This window comes from Elaeis guineensis, chromosome 8, assembly GCF_000442705.2.
Source record: "Elaeis guineensis isolate ETL-2024a chromosome 8, EG11, whole genome shotgun sequence".
NCBI classification, from domain to species: Eukaryota; Viridiplantae; Streptophyta; class Magnoliopsida; order Arecales; family Arecaceae; genus Elaeis; species Elaeis guineensis.
Genome location: NC_026000.2, coordinates 118,531,330 through 118,549,919, shown reverse-complemented (window position 1 = coordinate 118,549,919; position 18,590 = coordinate 118,531,330). Strand labels below are relative to the sequence as shown.

At 36.5% G+C, this 18,590-nt stretch overlaps 1 protein-coding gene across 1 annotated transcript; it reads right to left on the bottom strand.

Moving 5' to 3' along the window:
* Positions 1-239: 239 nt before the first annotated feature.
* On the bottom strand, positions 240-17,640 carry LOC105049745 (E3 ubiquitin-protein ligase ORTHRUS 2). The gene is made up of 9 exons (XM_010929489.4): positions 16,930-17,640; positions 5,312-5,844; positions 4,931-5,056; positions 4,407-4,506; positions 4,224-4,285; positions 2,391-2,493; positions 1,477-1,615; positions 1,168-1,385; positions 240-1,020 (listed from the first exon to the last, which is right to left on the bottom strand). Exons 1-9 carry the CDS (start codon positions 17,395-17,397, stop codon positions 592-594), a joined length of 2,178 nt encoding a protein of 725 aa, XP_010927791.1. The 5' UTR covers positions 17,398-17,640; the 3' UTR covers positions 240-591.
* Between the last annotated feature and the right edge of the window lie 950 nt (positions 17,641-18,590).

The following is an 18,590-nucleotide window of genomic DNA, read 5'->3' as shown; positions in this document are numbered from 1 at the left end:
GAGCAACAAACAAAAATTGATAGAAAACCCGAGCAAACAGCTTAATGCTATTGTTTGATTGTTTTTTAAAAATATAATTAATTAAATAGAGATTTATGCACAAAACTAAAAAGACAAAAGGACAATTCCGGTTTCAAACCTGCTAAAGCGGTTCAGCATTGGAAATCAAGGTGTGAGAACATAAAATGCTCATGCTGCCTGCCAACTTATAAAGTAATGGAATTTGGAAGAGGCTCATATGCACGAATACTGTATGTAATTTTGGAACATATGGATACAAGTAATCTTTAATTGAAAGCATACAGCAAAAGCTTAAAATGTATGATTTGTCAGAGCAACTTTCATCAGGCATCATCCAAATGGAAATAAGCGCATCAAAAAGTACCACAGACTGAAGATTTTCAACTCCCTATTTCACAGAGGCACAAATAAATGAAAGACCGTACAAAAACAAAACACTTAAAAGACAATTACTCTTCTGCTTGTGGGAAGCTGGACAACTAGAAGCTCTTGCCCAATCTTGGAGACCTAACTTCATTGTTTACGGAGTTCAAACGGTCAATTATGTTCTTCATTAAATTCTTCCCCATTTTACTCAGATACGTTACCAACCTCACCCCCTTTAGCCTTCTTACCAGCTCTTTTCTGAGCGCCAGCTTTCCTCCGCTTCCGGGAACCCTGGTTGACAGTTCTGTGCATGTGGCTTGGGCAGTCCTCTCCTACTTCCTCCATCTCAGGTTTCCCAGCATTAACCTCGGAGTCTCTATCTACCGACTCAAGCTGCTTCTCCCCCAGTGCATCAGATTCCTCAGTAGGTCTGTTGCCCACTAAACCATCAATTTGTTCATCACTCACCTTGTCATCCGTGGAGTCACTTCCATAACCACTCAGCTTCTCATTCCCAGAATTATTTTCTTCTTCGGACTTGTCTACAACAGCGCTTCCTTCCTCACTGAACTCAACATTCTCATCTGTTCTCTGTTGGAGTGATTCTATCAGATCCATAAGCTCTCTATTAACCTGGAACAAGCAGTAAACAAGTTGTTGCTTAGCAAAACAACAAAGATTTTTTTTTTTAACTCTTCTCAATTTTCTTTTGGTTTTGGCTTTCTATATGGTTTCCCATTGAAAACTTCATTTGATTTGCATTTTGCAAGAATCCATTACCTGTGGATTCTGTAAAAAGTCAGAGATGTCATTTGGACAAGAAGGGCACTTCTTGACAATTTTCTGTGCACGAAGTGTTCGACCTCCTCCACGTGTTCTCTCCCGGACAAATGACTGGTCAGGATATGATCCTAACAAACACTGCTTGCAAAAGTTATGAGCACATGGCGTTGTGAGGGGAAGACTCATCACTTTCCCACAAATTAGGCAGCCGAATTCTGCAAAATTGACAAGCAACGTGGTGATTTGCATGAGGGGGAAGACTGAAATGTTGAACCTATATACATATAAGGTTCATAGAAGATGGACCTTTTAATAGTCTCTCCCTCACAGAAGTGCTCTGGCCATGCTTTGTTGTGCTCCTTCCTCTCTTCTTTTCTGATTTTCCAGAAGGTGCACACCTTTTGCTCTGTGGTGGAGGCTTAGTCCATCTCCAACCATGTTCCTCCTGCGTAAAGAAAGCACAAAAGTGCGGAATGGAATCCCAAGAAGGCAATTCTAATATTAATATCACTGAAAACCTCATCTGCAGAGAGATGAATCATTACATAAAACATGAGTGCAAAATGTTGTAAAGGAACAGATACATTGCTTTTGAGCTGTCAGATAAGGAGCAGTATCTCAGAATAGGAAAATATATATCAATAATAATAATTGTTTAAACTGTCATACTGATGCAGCTGAGCCTCTAATGAAATTACAGGTAGAAACACAACTTTGCTAATGGTCAGTATCATTTAAGAAAAATTGATACGCAAAAAGGTCTTGCTACAGATACCAATCTAAGATTGCACACACGCACGCCTGCGCCCGTGCACACACACCCACGTGCATGGACACACGCACACGCACGCCCGCCCACCTGCCACACACATGCAAGCCCAACACATATGTATATGTATATATGTATATATATGTATGTATACGTACATGTATGTATGAGTGTGTGTGTGTAGCTGTGGTTTTCATTAGTAATTGATAAATTAATTCATCTATTAAAAACTAGTAACATAATTTTGACAGTTTTTTACTTCATCAATTGGAAAAGAAAACAATAGCTATATATATATATATAGCTGTATTTTCTTTTTTAACTGATGAATTAAAAAACTGTCAAAATTAAGTTAATAATTTTTGCAGAATTGGTGGAAATTTCTCACGTTTGCTTAACAAATACCATACATTTTAAAAAGAGAAGGGGGAAGGGGAGAGCACGTCCATACATCATAATCCCATGCAGGGCTTTGCTTCCTCACTGTAATATCAGTGGCATGCTTCAGTTCTTGAATTGCAGGCAAAGGTCTAGGGCTATCACCATGTTCATCACTGCATCCAATGCCATATGGAAAAATGGGTTTACAAACTAGCTCCAGGTAGTCCATAAACATAATAAAAGGCAATAAGATTTGTACTGTAAACATCACTTCATATAACTTCTATTACTTTCCCCATCCCATTGTTATTGGAATCTCCCTTCTCTTATGCAACCCTTTGTTCTATTGTACTAAAGCATGCTAATAAACAGAGCAATCTCTAACAAAGACGTTTACTGCCTAAAAAGGATTTTCCTCACTCTATCATCTATTAGCTCCTCCAAATCTTTCTTAAGCTTTGATTCAAACCTCCTAGTTTCACCAACATCAATGTCAACATATGTACTAGCTTTTCTTATGTCAATAGCTCCTTATGTCAATAGCTCCTTGTTACCGTTTAGTATGCTCACTCAAAGAATTAATCAGTTAAAGTATCCCCTGATTTTTAGCAGTACATTGTAATTCAATCACACTGCATGCCTAGAGAGGAAATAAAGCTAGAATGCTTTTGAGAGCATGTCCTCAAATACACACACACATATGTACAAATACACATCTCATATAAATTTAAGTGTTTATATATGCACGTGTCTAGAGAGGAAGCTAGAATGCTTTCAGGAGCATTTTAGCTCCAATGCTCACTCATATAAGTCACACATCACACGTCAATTTTGTGTTTTTTTTATGTATATGCATGTTTGTGTCCAGAAAGGAAGTAAAGCTAGAATGCTTTTGAGCATGTTGCTAAATCCTCTACATACAGGCGCACACATGCACACCCACATCCGCACACATAAATAAATAAATACACAAAACTATACATTACATATAAATTTGTGGTTTTATGTTTATGTATGTTTTTGTGTCTAAAGAGGGAGCAAAGCTAGAATGCTTTTGAGAGTGTCTGGCCTCAACATTGCCAATGAAAATTAATGATAAACCTCTAAAATAGAAATACACACTATCGATCACATTCTGAAACATCTAAAATGCCTAGAAAGTAAAGATCATATCTTTTGGAGGTCCCTAACCTACATATGGAACAGTTGCAAAATATAAAATAGCAATATAAATAGCAAGCAAAAGTATGCTGTGGATTACATGATTCAAAAATCCAAACCACTGGTCTTGACTAAAACACACATTGAACAAAATACAGATGATTTGGATGCTTCTATATCATAAATAAAACAAAAATATGGTATCATGCCATTAAAACGGTCCATTACCTAAAAAATACATGATTTTTTGTTTCTAGGCAACTTAGATATTGCAAATCATGATCAACAATGTGGATTTTCTGGAAATCATTTCCAGATAGACTTATCAATAATTATCATGAGGAAGAATTTGGGCCAAATGCTCCCCAAAGCATTCTAGCTTTTCCATTTCCATCTCTAAGCATTCCAATAATCATAGTCATTTAGCCTGATCCAAGATATTTGGAGAAAGCTGCAAGCCATGTACTCTTTTACAAAAAATCATGTGCATTCAGACAAGCAGCAACCATATGACACATCTACATGTACACCTCAGATATGTATAAGGAGAATAGTTTCAAGATAATGTACTCTACATTTGGACCAGAAACTTTAAACCATTTCATTCTCAAGTAGCAATTATCCTTAGTACTGAACAACCATATCCTTAATACTTGTGACAAACATGCATATTGATCCTTGTTTACTACAGCAGTAAACAAAATCAATCAATAGATAAGAAAAAGGAGTTGAAGAGGTAAACCTTGTCCATGGTGCTGGTTCATTATCGCATCGCACAAAAAGATATCTGCAAACCTTAAAACCCTGAACAGGTTCCAAACCATTATCAATAACTACATTTATTTCACAAAAGTTGCAAACAAGCAAAAAAGAAAAAAGAAATAGAAGGTTTATTGCTGTTTATATCATGCAATAAACAGAACACCTGAACACCAACTTTATGCCAGCATTTCTCAATCCTGTATATTCCATCATATCTCACGCCCTTTTCAGGTGCATATGAAGAACGCTTCTCCTTATGGGATCTGCTCATAATATAAAAAATGGCATTCTAATAAGAGATGTTTGGTAAAGCAGGGATATTGAAAACTTATTTAGTCAATAACTTTACGCTCCAAATTAAATTGCGAGAACACTAAAGCTTCTTAACAAAGTCATGAGCTGATAGCAGATCTTAAATGCTCATCCTTGCTGGAATTAAGGACACATTTTCAAAGCATGAAACCTTAATGCTTAACTAACTGAATGTTATATAATATATTGTATGAAAGAAATATCATAACCATAACCAACAACCTTTGTCTTAACTATAAAAGAACATATCATGAATCTAAAAAAGAGAAGAATGGAGTTTACATATGTTGACATTAATTTTGCTGCATCTATTGCCTCCTGAGGGAGAATATCTGCAACTATAGTACATAATTTTGGTCGAATCAAACTACCTACCTCACCACTCGAACAGGATAACCCTTTAGGCAACTAACTCGTAATGCTTTGTTTAGCTTCTCAAATTTCTGGTCAAAAGACTGGTTCTTATTTGTCCGCTTGTTTCCGCTCAAGTCCCTCCCTCCACTGTCACAATAAAATTCATTCATATTTTTCAGTGGACAATCAAAAAGCACTAAAGATTGGAGCAAAATAGATCATATAAAAAAGAAAGTGTCCCATGAACCAAAAAAGGTGGATCTTATCAATTTGGTTTTATAAAGAAAAAACTGAGAAATGCAGCTCATTACAGATATCCCAATGAGTTCTTATATCATTAGCCAATAAACAAATTAATTTTAATAATATAGTTAAGGTAGCAGCAAGGTCAAACTAAGATACCTTCCAGTGTAGAGAAACCAATCTCCATGATCTTCATCATCTTCATACCCTCCTGACAGTGCAACAGATTGAGCGCCTTGTTCAGACTGACCTGCAATTCCTGCAACATGAGGAAAGTGGGCACCCCATTGTCTGCATTCCATACGGTCCTCCCATACCTCACCTACCAACACGCCCTTGTTCCTTTTAGGGTCATGCTCAGCAAGGATTGGACCAAAATGATCAGGAGGGACTGTAACAAAGATTTGACCACTGCAAGCATTAGCCTTTCCAGCCTTTTTGGCCCGCTCAGTAGTGAATGCTTTCTCTGGTCTGTTCTCATTGTGCACAAAATGATATACACGTGCTGAATTACCCGTTGATGCTAATTTTGTAGTCTTTGCCATGCGGATAGCAACAACAAGTGCTGAATTAATTCTTGGCTGGGATGCCATACTGGCTGGGATATGATCCCGACACTTTGCACATTTGCGTTTACCTTGCCCAACCCATTTCTGGAAACATTTTAGGCAGAAGTTGTGACCACAGGGTGTCTGCAGGAGCAAGAAAAGGAAATCAACAGGGGATCAAACTTCAAATCTACAACAATTATAGGAAAAAAATTCAAAAAATCAAATATCAATATCTAAAATTGTACAGAAAGAAAATGGGGAGATCAATAACCATAAAATTGTGTTCACAAACTAAACTACAATCAATATCTACCAAATATAATACAGTTACAAATGTAAAAGAGTGATATTTATTTATTGTCATATTCATATCAGATCTATATCCTACATTTTCATAGTTATTGCACTGGCATGTGTGTATCTCATATCCATGTCCTTGTTTCATAGCTAGCCAACTAACACTGACCTTTATACAGGCCCCACTCTTGCTCAGAGTTGGCTTAACCAGGAATTCAACACAGTTCTTAGATGATTTACAACACATTAGCAGCCTACCATAATATCTGATAAAATGATCCATGCCTTGACAGGAAATGTGGGGTTTGGAAATGAACCAAGTTGTTCATAAAAAGCTCGATCATGATTATTTGCTCATTTTAGCGCATTCAGTTAGGAGACAAACCAAACTCGAGCATCATTTGAGGTTCATAAACAAGTCAAAGCCTGGACACCTAGGCCATGTAAGTGTAAGTACAAGTTCATGCTCAGTGACAACAGGCTTGTTCAAGCTTATTCGGTTAAATAAAAGACAAGGCTTGAACATGTATAATTTAGCATGGCTCAGCCATAGCTCGAGTGTGACTACTTTTGATATAGCAAGCAGATTCCAAGCAATGAAAAGCTCCGTATAAGAAAAATATTTGGAAATAATGGTAATGATGCGATTCTCAAATTAGTTTCAAGTTATTTTCAGAAAATCCTGATAGGGTTCAAGAATGTCTGTGTTAAGCTATAGCTCATGCCGCTTATCCAAACAAGTCTTCAGTGATTTACTAATGATTTCTTAATATGGTAAAGTTTTAAGTTGGTTCCATTCTAGTGGCCATTTGTGCATTATCCCATAAAATATACTGTTACAAAAGAGAAATTCTTCAATCAGCAGTATTCAATAACAAACATTTATCAGAATGTTTCTGGAGGAACTTCATTATTATACATGTACACGACTTCACTAGGACAGATTTATGTTAACCTAAACCAGAAACATCAAAACTCATGGAAAACTCTAGTTCAATCTACACCAGAAATGATAGTTTTACCCTCATCAACCCATTCACAAACCTTATTCTCTCTAAGCCAACCTCCGACAAAAATAAAAACTTTTTTCAACTCCTAGTTCCCATGACAAATGTAAACATTATACCCCAAGCATTCATGAGAAGTGGGCTTTCTTTGACAGAGCACTCTAAAATAGATTGCTGATACACAGCCCCCAATCTTTCATTTCTTTTCACAATCTGAAACCCCAAATTGTTGTTTCCTCATCAGAGATGGGAATCCTTTTTTTCCTCAAAGAGGATCACATTGAAGCTTTAAGATACTTCTAAAATAACATTTGTCTCCATCAAAATCTAAGTTCCAAAATCCACTACTTCAATAAACGTATTTGAGATTCAAATTTGGAACAACAGAGAGGCTTGGGACATGATAGTGGTTGGTAAAGTCATTCCTCCATAAGCATTAAAATGGAGTAACTAAGTTCCAAAATCCACTACTTTGATAAACATGCTTGAGATTCAAATTTGGAACAACAGACAGGCTTTGGACATGATAGTGGTTAATGAAGTCATTCCTCCATAAGCATTAAAACAGAGTAACAAAATGTTCATCTATTCAAGAAAGCACAATTTTTGCCTGACAAAGAATAAGAAGAAAAGCTCTCCCTGGACTCTGTGACACTTTCTAAGCCTCACATAATTTAATTTCTCTGACATTCCAAGTTTCTGAAACTGATATGATATTCAATAAAAGGCAAAATGGAAATGTCCCTAACAGAAAGGGCACAAACATAAATTAGGGTAAAATGTATCAAGTTCTGGATTAAATCAGATGCACAAACATAGAAATTAGGGTATAACATCGAAAATATTTCAAATTCCTCCCATTGGCATGATCAGTTGCAAGTATGGATTTTAAAAAAGGTAAGGATTGATCAATAATGATGACATTTTTATGGGGTATCATATGTGAAAATCTCTTTTCTTTATAGAAGGGTTCAGAGAAAGTCATAGACTTTTACAGGACCCAATTAATGACCAGTAGAGAGTTTTGAGCTTCCCGTAACATGTTCTGTATAGATTGTATAAGCTGATGAATTTACACTGAATCACGAGTGAACCATTACAATCATGTATACTAATGGTGGGCTTCACAGTAAAATTATCATCTCTTTTTCTCTGTTATCGCTTGTCATTTCTTTTCATTTGTAAACTTCAACATCACCTCCCACAAATCTCCATTGTTTTTTCACCTTCATTTTATGCCAACTAATCAGAAAAGTAATAATATTAAGTATTGAAGCACTTATTTTTGCAGCATTAGCCTCTAAGAAAAGTAATTATATTACAACAGGAGAAATATGCCAAAAATTGAGGTGATTTGCTGAAAAATTGATAATATAAGCAAAAATAAGGTGACCACACAAAACAAGGGGTTAGATAAGAAATTTAAGAGGATGCTCAAGATGATGAGAGCATAAAGAAAAGCCTTCAACATAGAAGTTTCCGTGTTCTTCCTAAATGCTCTTACTGAAGATCAAAGGGGGAACATGGGAATGGCTTACAACCCAAAATCTAATATTATACTCAGTATAATGCCACTTACAACACAAAATCTAATATTATACTCAGTATAATGCTATTCCTGCATGAAATATTGGGTTTATCTATGTAAAAATCTCCTAGACCACATCATGATATCCTTCCACATGTGCAAGTCAAGGAGAAGATATCTTGTCAATCCATCTCCAAAAGCATTATCTTCTTTTAGGCTTCAATAACCTAATTAGGATAAGGTGTCGAGGTGCATTCAGATTCTGGGGCAGGGAACCAAATATCTCAAATATCTAGAGTAACAAGGAGTAAGTGCAGCAGTGCGATGCAAAAAAGGCTCTGAAGTGCACAGAGAACACTAGGTAGAAGCTTCAAGTTACCATGCTTCGACGACAAATACTGGTTTTTCACTCAAATCATGACAAAAACTAATAAGGTTGTTGAATAAAATTGTGTGATCAACAAGCTGTGGACATCAGCTAAGCAATAGACATGAAAAATAATTTAGGCTTGCCCGAGAAAGGTAGGAGAGAAGGCAATCCGATATCGAGTTACAAAATTTGAATGGCTTGGTTGTTTAGTATAAAGTAATCGGTCAAATATAGTCTATGCACCAAGTAAGCTAACAGTTCTTGGTAAAATTTTCTGGAATCAAAAGCAAGACAAGACCATGTAAGTCTGCATAAATGTTCAACTTGTAAATTGGAAGAAAAGAACATCCTACATTCTTAACTATCCTAATTTCTGACACCTAACACTACCCAATTTTCAATAAAATATTCAATCAAATGCATCTGTTAAAATTAGGAAGTCTAATAAATAAATACCAAAAAAAAAATATGATATTAAAGTTCTTCTTGCTAAATGCAAGTCCAATCTCTTTGAATACTCTAGTTTAAATTAACTACACACACACACACAGAGTTCGACTTGGCTATTTTCTAATGGATCTTCAACTAGATCCGACTAGGTCTAGATTAAATGACAGGCCCACGTCAATGATTCAAACTATTGGATGTGATCTACTATCTCAAAACTACATACACACTAAAAGTCATGTAATTTGGAGACCCCTCGCCTATGCATCAAAAGCTCAAAATATTGGACTATTTAAATAACATGAAATAATACACATTTTCTTGACCACTTGATGCATACGCTAGAGGCCTCCAAATTGCGTGATTATTTGTTGGCAAGCAATTTATAGATAGTAGATCACAGGAATACCTTAGATTGTCGATGTAGGACTTCCATCATCCAATTTAGACCTGACCTGATCTAAATGAAGATCCACTCGAGTGTAGCCAAGCCTTCTCTCTCTCTCTCTCTCTCTCTCTCTCTCTCTCTCTCTCTCTCTCTCTCTCTCTATATATATATATATATATATATATATATATATATATATATGTCAAAATTTCATGCAAGGTTGTAATTAGGAAATAGTCCTAAACCACTCAAAGTTTGAGGTGACTATTAGTATATGACCCATCCAGACCAAGGATTAAACCAAAGGCAATGCTTGTCTATTCAACAAAACATATCATGCTAGTCCTATAGGCACACTATAAGCCACCACATGATGAGTACTAGTATGGCACAACATAGCACATACTACCATACCTATGCTAGGTTGGCACAAGACCTCACATAGTACTTAAAACCAAAGAATTCCATACTAGCCCGAACCAACCAATACATCCTGTATCGAGCTGAATCGGCAAAGAACCAGAACAGTTCGATCGAGAAAAGCGATATACCGAAGGAGGGAGAGAGAAAGAGAGGAAGAGAGAGAAAGGAGGAAAAGGAGAGAGAGCAGATGCCACCAAAGGCCGATGGTGGCCCGCTGCAGCCGCCAGAGGGCCGCAGAAGCCTTCGCAGCTCAACTGTCACTTGCTAGGGCTTTTAAACGAGTGAAAAAGAGAGAAAGAGGGAGAGTGACATACTGAAGGGAGATGCAGCCAGTGAAGGGGCCGTCAGAGTTTGTCAGTTGACTACCGTGGCCACCGAGCGGTGGAAACTGCGCAGGCGAAGCCGCAGACAAGGGCGACAACCCCTATTCCTTCATTGCATTTTTTTCAAAATGATGATGAATAGTGAAGCTGGCAATAAATTTGCCAATTTCACTTAAATGAAGCTGGCAAACCCATTACTGGCTTCACTTTTTGAATTCCTTTTAAAAAACTCAAAAAAAATCAAGTCGACAAACCAATTGCTAGCTTTACGCTTTTTCAAATTTTTTAAATAAAATATCTATGAAATAGGTTTCATGCCCGCAGCATCGTACGCGTAGAGTGCGCCATCCAGCAACCACAACGGCTAGCCGGAGGCTATCCGACAGCCTCTCCAACGACTTTCCCTCTCTTCTTTTCTTTCTCCCCCCACCCTCTCTCTATATTTCTCTCTCTTTCTCTCTTTTCCTCCTCCTGATTCGCTTCCTTTGCCTGTGTCAGTTCATGCAGGTCCGATCCAGTACTTACCCATACCGCCAGCCAGCCAAAACGAGTTCCGATACCAAGTCCGCGAACCTTGCGTAAAATTATTATCCATAATTTTATATACATAATATATATATATATATCTCACAAATTTACTTAATTTACTATAAAAGCTTGCCACTTAACTACTGTATTGGCATTTTCTAAGTCTTTTCGGATTAATTATATATTTTCCCAAAGTTACTAGCTTACTGCAATATGAAGCAAATATAGAAAGATCAAACCAAGGTTTTGACCACCTATTAGCATCTCCACCATCACATTCTAAAGAATATTCAGAGTATCACAAAGCAAATTAATGCTTTCAAGCCTCCCACATTATTAAGAGAACATGTCATCTGGAAAGCCAGGTAGACAAGTGATTAAGATGAGATCAAAATAAAATTGGAATTGATAATGTCTAAACCTCTCTAAAACCATGCTTAAATTAATAGATCCAAATAAAAATAGATTACTTAAAATAGAAGTAGATCTAAATTTTACTATATTACCCAAGATATCAATATCTTGGGTTTTATATATTGATCTAGCTATTCGATTGCAATATCTCAATTCTCTTACCACACCTTCCATCTCAATTGAGATAAATGAAGATTTCAATTCATCTAAATAAAAATGTCCCATCAAGATAACTAATATCTCAACATTCAAAAACATTGGATTAAACAACCATCTATCAATAGTAAAAATGAAAGTAGGCATGAAATGACAAATGATAGTCATGCATGCTTTGCAAAATATGCACGAAGCTAAAATATCTAATCTAGCATTATCAAATCTTAGAATAAATTTCAAAAACCCAATCAACCAACTATTTCTTAGAATAAATTTCGCAAAACCTATCAACCAACTATTTGACAATCACTTGGATACAAGAGCCTTAAGAAATATCCTAATATGAAACAACCTATTTGCATCCATTAACATGGCACAATCACCCAATTCTTCACCGCATCAAATTATTCTATGCAGAAGTTTCCACTAAAACCAGCTAGTAGAATGTGAGAGTTCTAAAAGTAATCCAATCTCAAGCAACATCAAGACAACCATAAAAAGGGAATATATACATATATATACGCATACATACACCCCTCACATAATTTTAAAAAATAGACTAAATGCAAAGATGGCTCCCATGATGAAGAAAAATAAATTTCATGAGCCAAAAATAAGGCATCCTTCCCAAAGCCATCCATTTAACGAAGAGGTTAAAAAGGGCTTAACATATTCAAGGAAAAAAACTTGCATGAAAGAGGGTCATAGGCCTTAAAATGTCAAGTAAAAGTATTAAAGACCATTCTCTAAAAGGATTTGATGAAATTGCTCGGAGTCCAAAAATTATTCATTGGTATAACTAATCACAAGAAATTAATGGAAGAAAGGTGGTGCCTTATTTATTTCTATATAAGCATCTAACCATATAAGCCCATATATTAGCTGAACTTGTCCATTAGGAGTTGTAGCATATCATGGCATTTCACATGTTGTGTTTGAGACAATCACAGAAAGGGAGCTTCCACACAACTCCAACTATGTGACTCCATCATGCAGCCTTTTTCACTCAAATCTTTCCCTAGGTCCTCTCCAATGCTATAAATAGTTGAAGAAAGTCTCTCTAATAAGAACCTCTCATGTCTTCCCATCTTCTTGTTGTCCCTCTCTTGGCAAAGAGTAGAGCCTTTTTTCCAAAGAAATCCTACACATCTTGTCCCAAGTAATCTTGCTCAAATCAAAGCAACATCTGCACTTTGCACATGCCCCATGCTAATCAACTTCATGCCGATGCACCAACAGCAATTTCTACTATGCTTTACTTAATTGCACATTTGAATTTAAGAAACATTGTTTGAAAAAAGCCTGATATGCTTTAAGCACCAAGAGAAGTAAAAAGTAATTCATGATCTAGGGTTGCATTTAATAGCTGGCAATCTATCCAGGTTGCCAGCAATTTAAAGTGGGCCCACTGGATTGCTGCATTTGGTATACTTTTTGGGTAGCAATCCAAATTACCTTGGCAACCTATATTCCTCTCATGAGGCAATCTAAATATCCTTGGGGAGGAGTGACTATCCAAATTACCACTTCTTTGACAATATTACAATAAAAATTTTGGATAAAATTATCCCTCAAAAAATCATACAAAACCCATCACCCAACCCTCCCCCCTCCACCCATACCCTCTCCCTCGACGCCACCCATAGCTTCTCGACATACGCCACCCACCCACGGCTCCTCCATCTGCCTATGACTCCTCCGTCCTCATCCCCCACCACCCCCCGTGGCTCCTCCGCGCTCGTCCCCACCACCCCCACATCTCCTCCACGTGCACCCGCCCCTCCCCCTGTGCCAGCGGTTCCCCACACCACCAGCATACCGCTTTTCCGCACCACCACCACACGCACATCACTCCCACCCCTTCTCACTAAGGAAAAAGAAGTGCACCACGACAAAATTACTAGGGATATTTTGGAAATTTGATTTCGCATTACCGGTAATCTGATTGTTATACCAAACATATCAATCAACATTCCCAATAATTTTACTACAACATTACCTGCGTGTACCAAACATATTAATCAACATTACTGATGGCAATTTATCTTGAAGGCAATCCACATTACCTTCCAAGATTATCTGGCGATGCACTAAACGCAACCTAGATGTGATGTGAAGGAGGGCAATAACATGTTCCATGAGAGAAGCATCCTTCCATGCACCAAAATACAAAACTACAAGCAGATTGTGGGAACCCATCAAAGTGAGAGTTGAGTATGAATTGCACCATTTATGCCTACAAAATTTACAATAGGATCAATTCTTAGTCTGTAAAGAATTAACAGTGCCTAAATAGATTGCTTATAAGCCTAATATCATGCCTTTCTAAGTCTTCAATTAATGTTGCAATGTAATTTCTCATTAACAAGTAATCTTTTTTTGGGAACAAAACCCATGATTATATCTTGAACTTGTCTTAAATGAAGTGGAAGCCCATTTAATATTAGAAACCATTCAACTAGGTTTATCATGACATATTTTAAATGGGTCCATTTGAGAAACAGCTTTAAGAATTTATGACCACTAAAAGTCAATGTAGATTAATACCAAGATCAACCAAAATGGAAAAAATAAAAAGTTTGAACATTTTTCATCAATCTAAATTATCAAGATTCCAAAAATTTCAACCAATATAGCAGTTGCAATACTAAAATTTGGCCCGCATAGCTGAAAATTAAAAAATACTAAATATATCTCTTCATGAATTAACAATTAAGAAGCCCACTACTCAATTCAAGAAAAGTATAAAATCCAAAAAGAAAAATAGAGATATTTTACATTGCTTATAAATAATGTTGCATATAGACATTCAAAAACATGCAAGTATACTTAAGAAAAAGATATAACATTGTTTGTGGTAGTGGCATCACTACATAAACATAGTGATTAACACCAACACTAAATTAATTATAGTACAACATTATAAACATGACAACACTTACGGCAAATTCTATCATCAAAACTTATGATGCAATGTATTTAATAAAATAGCATTAATGATAATTCTGCATAAAATCAATATACTCTATGATCTAGATAAGAAATATGAACTATCATATTCAGCAAAAATTAACCTTAATATGATTATTAAACCATAATCATACACATCACAAAATTTAATAGCTCATTCATTAACATATATTTTCAAACACAGCAGTTTTTTTATCAAACTACATCTATGACTTTGTTTTTTTACTTTTTTTGTTTATTTTTGCAATTCACATCATAACCCTTTGAATGCAATACGAAAAAAGATAATTATATGATAAGTGACTAATGATACCTAAAAAATGTAAGGAATGACAAATTAATACTCACATCAATCAAGAACCAAAAACATGGACATCTCAATTATTTTGTCTAAGATACTAGTGACATATTCTGGCTTGAATTAGAAAAATATAAAGGACACCTTCATCTCAATCACGATTATCAAGGACTCAATTATCTCAGGGTACATTTTTGCATGTATGTTGATCAACCAAGACAACAAGTATATCAATCAAACTTTTCATTGTATATTAGCTTATATCAACAAAGAAAAATGGCCAATATCCATATAAAGCATCTCAATGTCTGACCAATATTGATAAATATCATGTAGGTCAAGAATACTACCATAATATAGGGCAACTAAATTTTCAAATTTTAGTGACTTTGATCATGTTTTGATGATGAATTTCAAATTCTTCGTTCTTCAACTTCTTCTCTAACTTCTACTTTCATCAACTTCTGAACTCCAACTATTAAATATAACCACTTCTGCCATTAAAGAGCAATGTCTCTCAAGCAACCACATGAAACATTTTGTATCACGTAAATCAGTAGAAGGCAGAATAGCCATTTATCTAAGCAGTGAGATGCTTTGATGCTAACTAGATTACAGTACATACACTTGCTGATTTAAGTCCAACCAAAGCAAAATGCAAGACAGAAAACTTAAAGGAAAAGAATTTTGTAATAAGCTTGAAGGACAGCTAATGGCAGCAGGTGAGCAGAATGGGAAAACAATAAGGTTCATACTTTCAACTCATTCATGTAGATATAAGACAAGTACTTTATTTATTTAGAAAAAAAGGACAAATATAGGGAAGAAAACAAGGGGCAAGGTTTTCTTAATGGATGTACAAGAAGAATGAAGGATCACTGACCATTGTTAGGCAAAGGCATGTTGCTTCTCTCTATATATCACTAAGTGCAATTGCAGGTTCAAACAATACTTTATCATTTATTCAAATATGCAGTCCCTCAATACAATTTAGAGTACATGAACTATAGAATAAATAAATAAAGCATCCCAGCACATAAGCTCCTGCTCTGCAAGGTCTGGGGAGGGTCAAATTACATAGACAAGTCACAATGCAGCAACCATACCATTGCACCAAAGCCCACCCCCATGAACCACAAAACAAATTAACTCATATAAAAGGCATAAAGGAAAGATGTAAAAACAGTTTAACAAGTTCCAAACCATTTAAAATATTAAAAAGGAAAGAAAAAACAATTTCATTGTGAAAGGGAAGGATATGCATATAATGCAAGATGCATGGTCAGAATTACAAGACAACCAAAATATGCTGCAGAAAGCAGGCTATTTAGAATATAATACAACAAAGAGATCCCAAAAAAATAATTTTTTCTTTAAAAAAAAACTCTGATGCTCATTTATTAAACAACCATAGATTATAGGAAGAAAAAAGGCTGATAAATAGGTAAAGAAAAGTTTGTTAATATCAGCTTTAAGCTACAAGAACCCTGAAAATAGGACATGAACACAAACATCTAATGATGACCCTTTTGGCCTTCTCAATTTTGCTCAGCTTCTCCCACAATCTAACTCTTCTTGGCAAGAGTTCAATCTTTCCTAATGATAAAAAAACGTATGCATCTCCTTGAAACTTCTCCTATGAAAAGAATTATAAAAACCCTATCAGATATCAAACAAGGGGTTTGATTTAACTATTTGTTGGAGTTTCTTGTATTAAAAAAAAAAAAATCGAACGGATCAGACCACAGAAATTCATTATAGACACGATTTTAGGCCCCATAATCATACTTATCTGCATATTCACAAATTCATAACAAAAAACATAAAAGAAAGACAGAAATATGAACGGACTGATGCTAACATAGACACTCAAAGATCATGCGAACCTAAAAATTTTACATTTAAATATTCCTGAGAGACAACACAGATTAGATAATAAAGATTTGAGTAAAGCTATTATTTTGTCCTATGAGCAGCCCAAGGAGCAAAATAGCAAATGTTATGTCAAGAAAAAATAGCCATCCGATTTAGCTAAAAAAGAGGGGGGAATGGAGAAAAGAGGGAAATCAGTACTAACAGTGACCGGTCTCTCCGGCAACTGCATGCAGAAGGCACATTTGAACTTCTCGTCGAAGAGATCGAGCACGTCGTCGTCCTCTCCTTCGGCTTTCTTCTTCTTTTCCTTCTCCTCCTCATCGACAGCCTGCTCCGCGCCGCCGCTCACCAGCGCCTGCCGCCGCCTCGCCTTCTCCTCCTCGGTCAGCGATGTATCGGCCTCGATGGCCCGGATGGAGGCGATCAGATCACCGGAGGCGCCGGACAAGCCGCCGGCGGGGACGGGGATCGAGGTAGCGGCCGACGGGGAGCAATCGGGGCACTCCCAATCGGCGACGGAGGCGAGGGTCTCCGGCCGTCGGGCGAGGCAGGGGGCGTGCCATGGGGTAGCGCAGGTCTGGCAGAGCATCAACTCCGCCTCCAGCGGCGTCGCCTTGCAGACCATGCAGACGCCGTCGCCGTCGCAGGGGAGATCGCAGGCCGGGGCCATCGAACAAGGAAATGGAGAGTGATCGAGCGAGCGAGAAAGAGAGGGAGAGACAATGAGATCTCGGGCTTGGGGTTTTGGTGGGGAAATGGGCGAGGAGAGGGGGGGTGGGGTTTTGGAAGAAGGGAGAAAGAAAGTGGGCGGGGTTTCGAAAAAATAGGAGGGGGTTTTGAATTTCCCCACCGCCACGGCGAAAGTCGAAGGTTCGCTTCGCTTCGCTATATGCCGATCTGGTGCAAGATTTCCAGGGGCTAAATGGAAAATGAGCACATCATTTCTCAAATAGCAAAGTACCCTTGGAATTGGATTGAGAAAAAAAATTTTCCTTTTTCCTGACCATTTGAAAATCGTAGAAGGTTCTGGAGTCGAGTTAGTGATTTAGGGATTAGTGTTGATTTTTTGTATTTGATATAAATGATAGTTTTAATAAGGGTTAGCATATGAATTAGTATTAATCACTACGGGACGAAGAAGAGCCAACTTGGTTGTTATTTCTTATGATTTTTGTTTGGTGATTATGATGTGAAGTTCATGTAGCAAATGTATGTTAATTTGGTACCGTGACTTCCCCGAAAGGTGATCGAGCGATGGAGAGAAGTCTATTTTGCAATGCATACTTTTCTTGTATTGAATAACCAATGTCTATTTTTAATATCTGGCATGATTGTGATATTCAAAAATATCTACAATGATCCCCTCAAGTAAGACCTTTTATATTTACAATGCATACTTTTTAATATCTGGCATGATTGTGATATTCAAAAATATCTACAATGCATACTTTTTTCTATTTTTCTCAAAAATAAAATAAAAATAATATTTTTTAAAATTGAAATATAAATATACATGATATAGTTAATTATTTTTAAAAATATATGCTTAATGATACTGATGAGTATACGATAACAGTGGCAAAAATGATAGAGGTACGGTGGCGTTGGTAGCAGGACTAACAATCATATGGTCCAGATGATGATGATGGTGGCAACAGTGTGATTTGGCAAAAGGAGCTAAAATAGTGGTAACGACAGTAAATGGGGGTTGCACATCAATGGTTCGAGCCTTTGAGTATTATCTATTATTTTTAAATTATTTATTTAATAAAAATTAATCATATGATTCATCTCTAGATCATGCATCAAGTATTCAAAAAATATTTCTAATATTTTATATTATTTAAATTATTTAAAATTTGA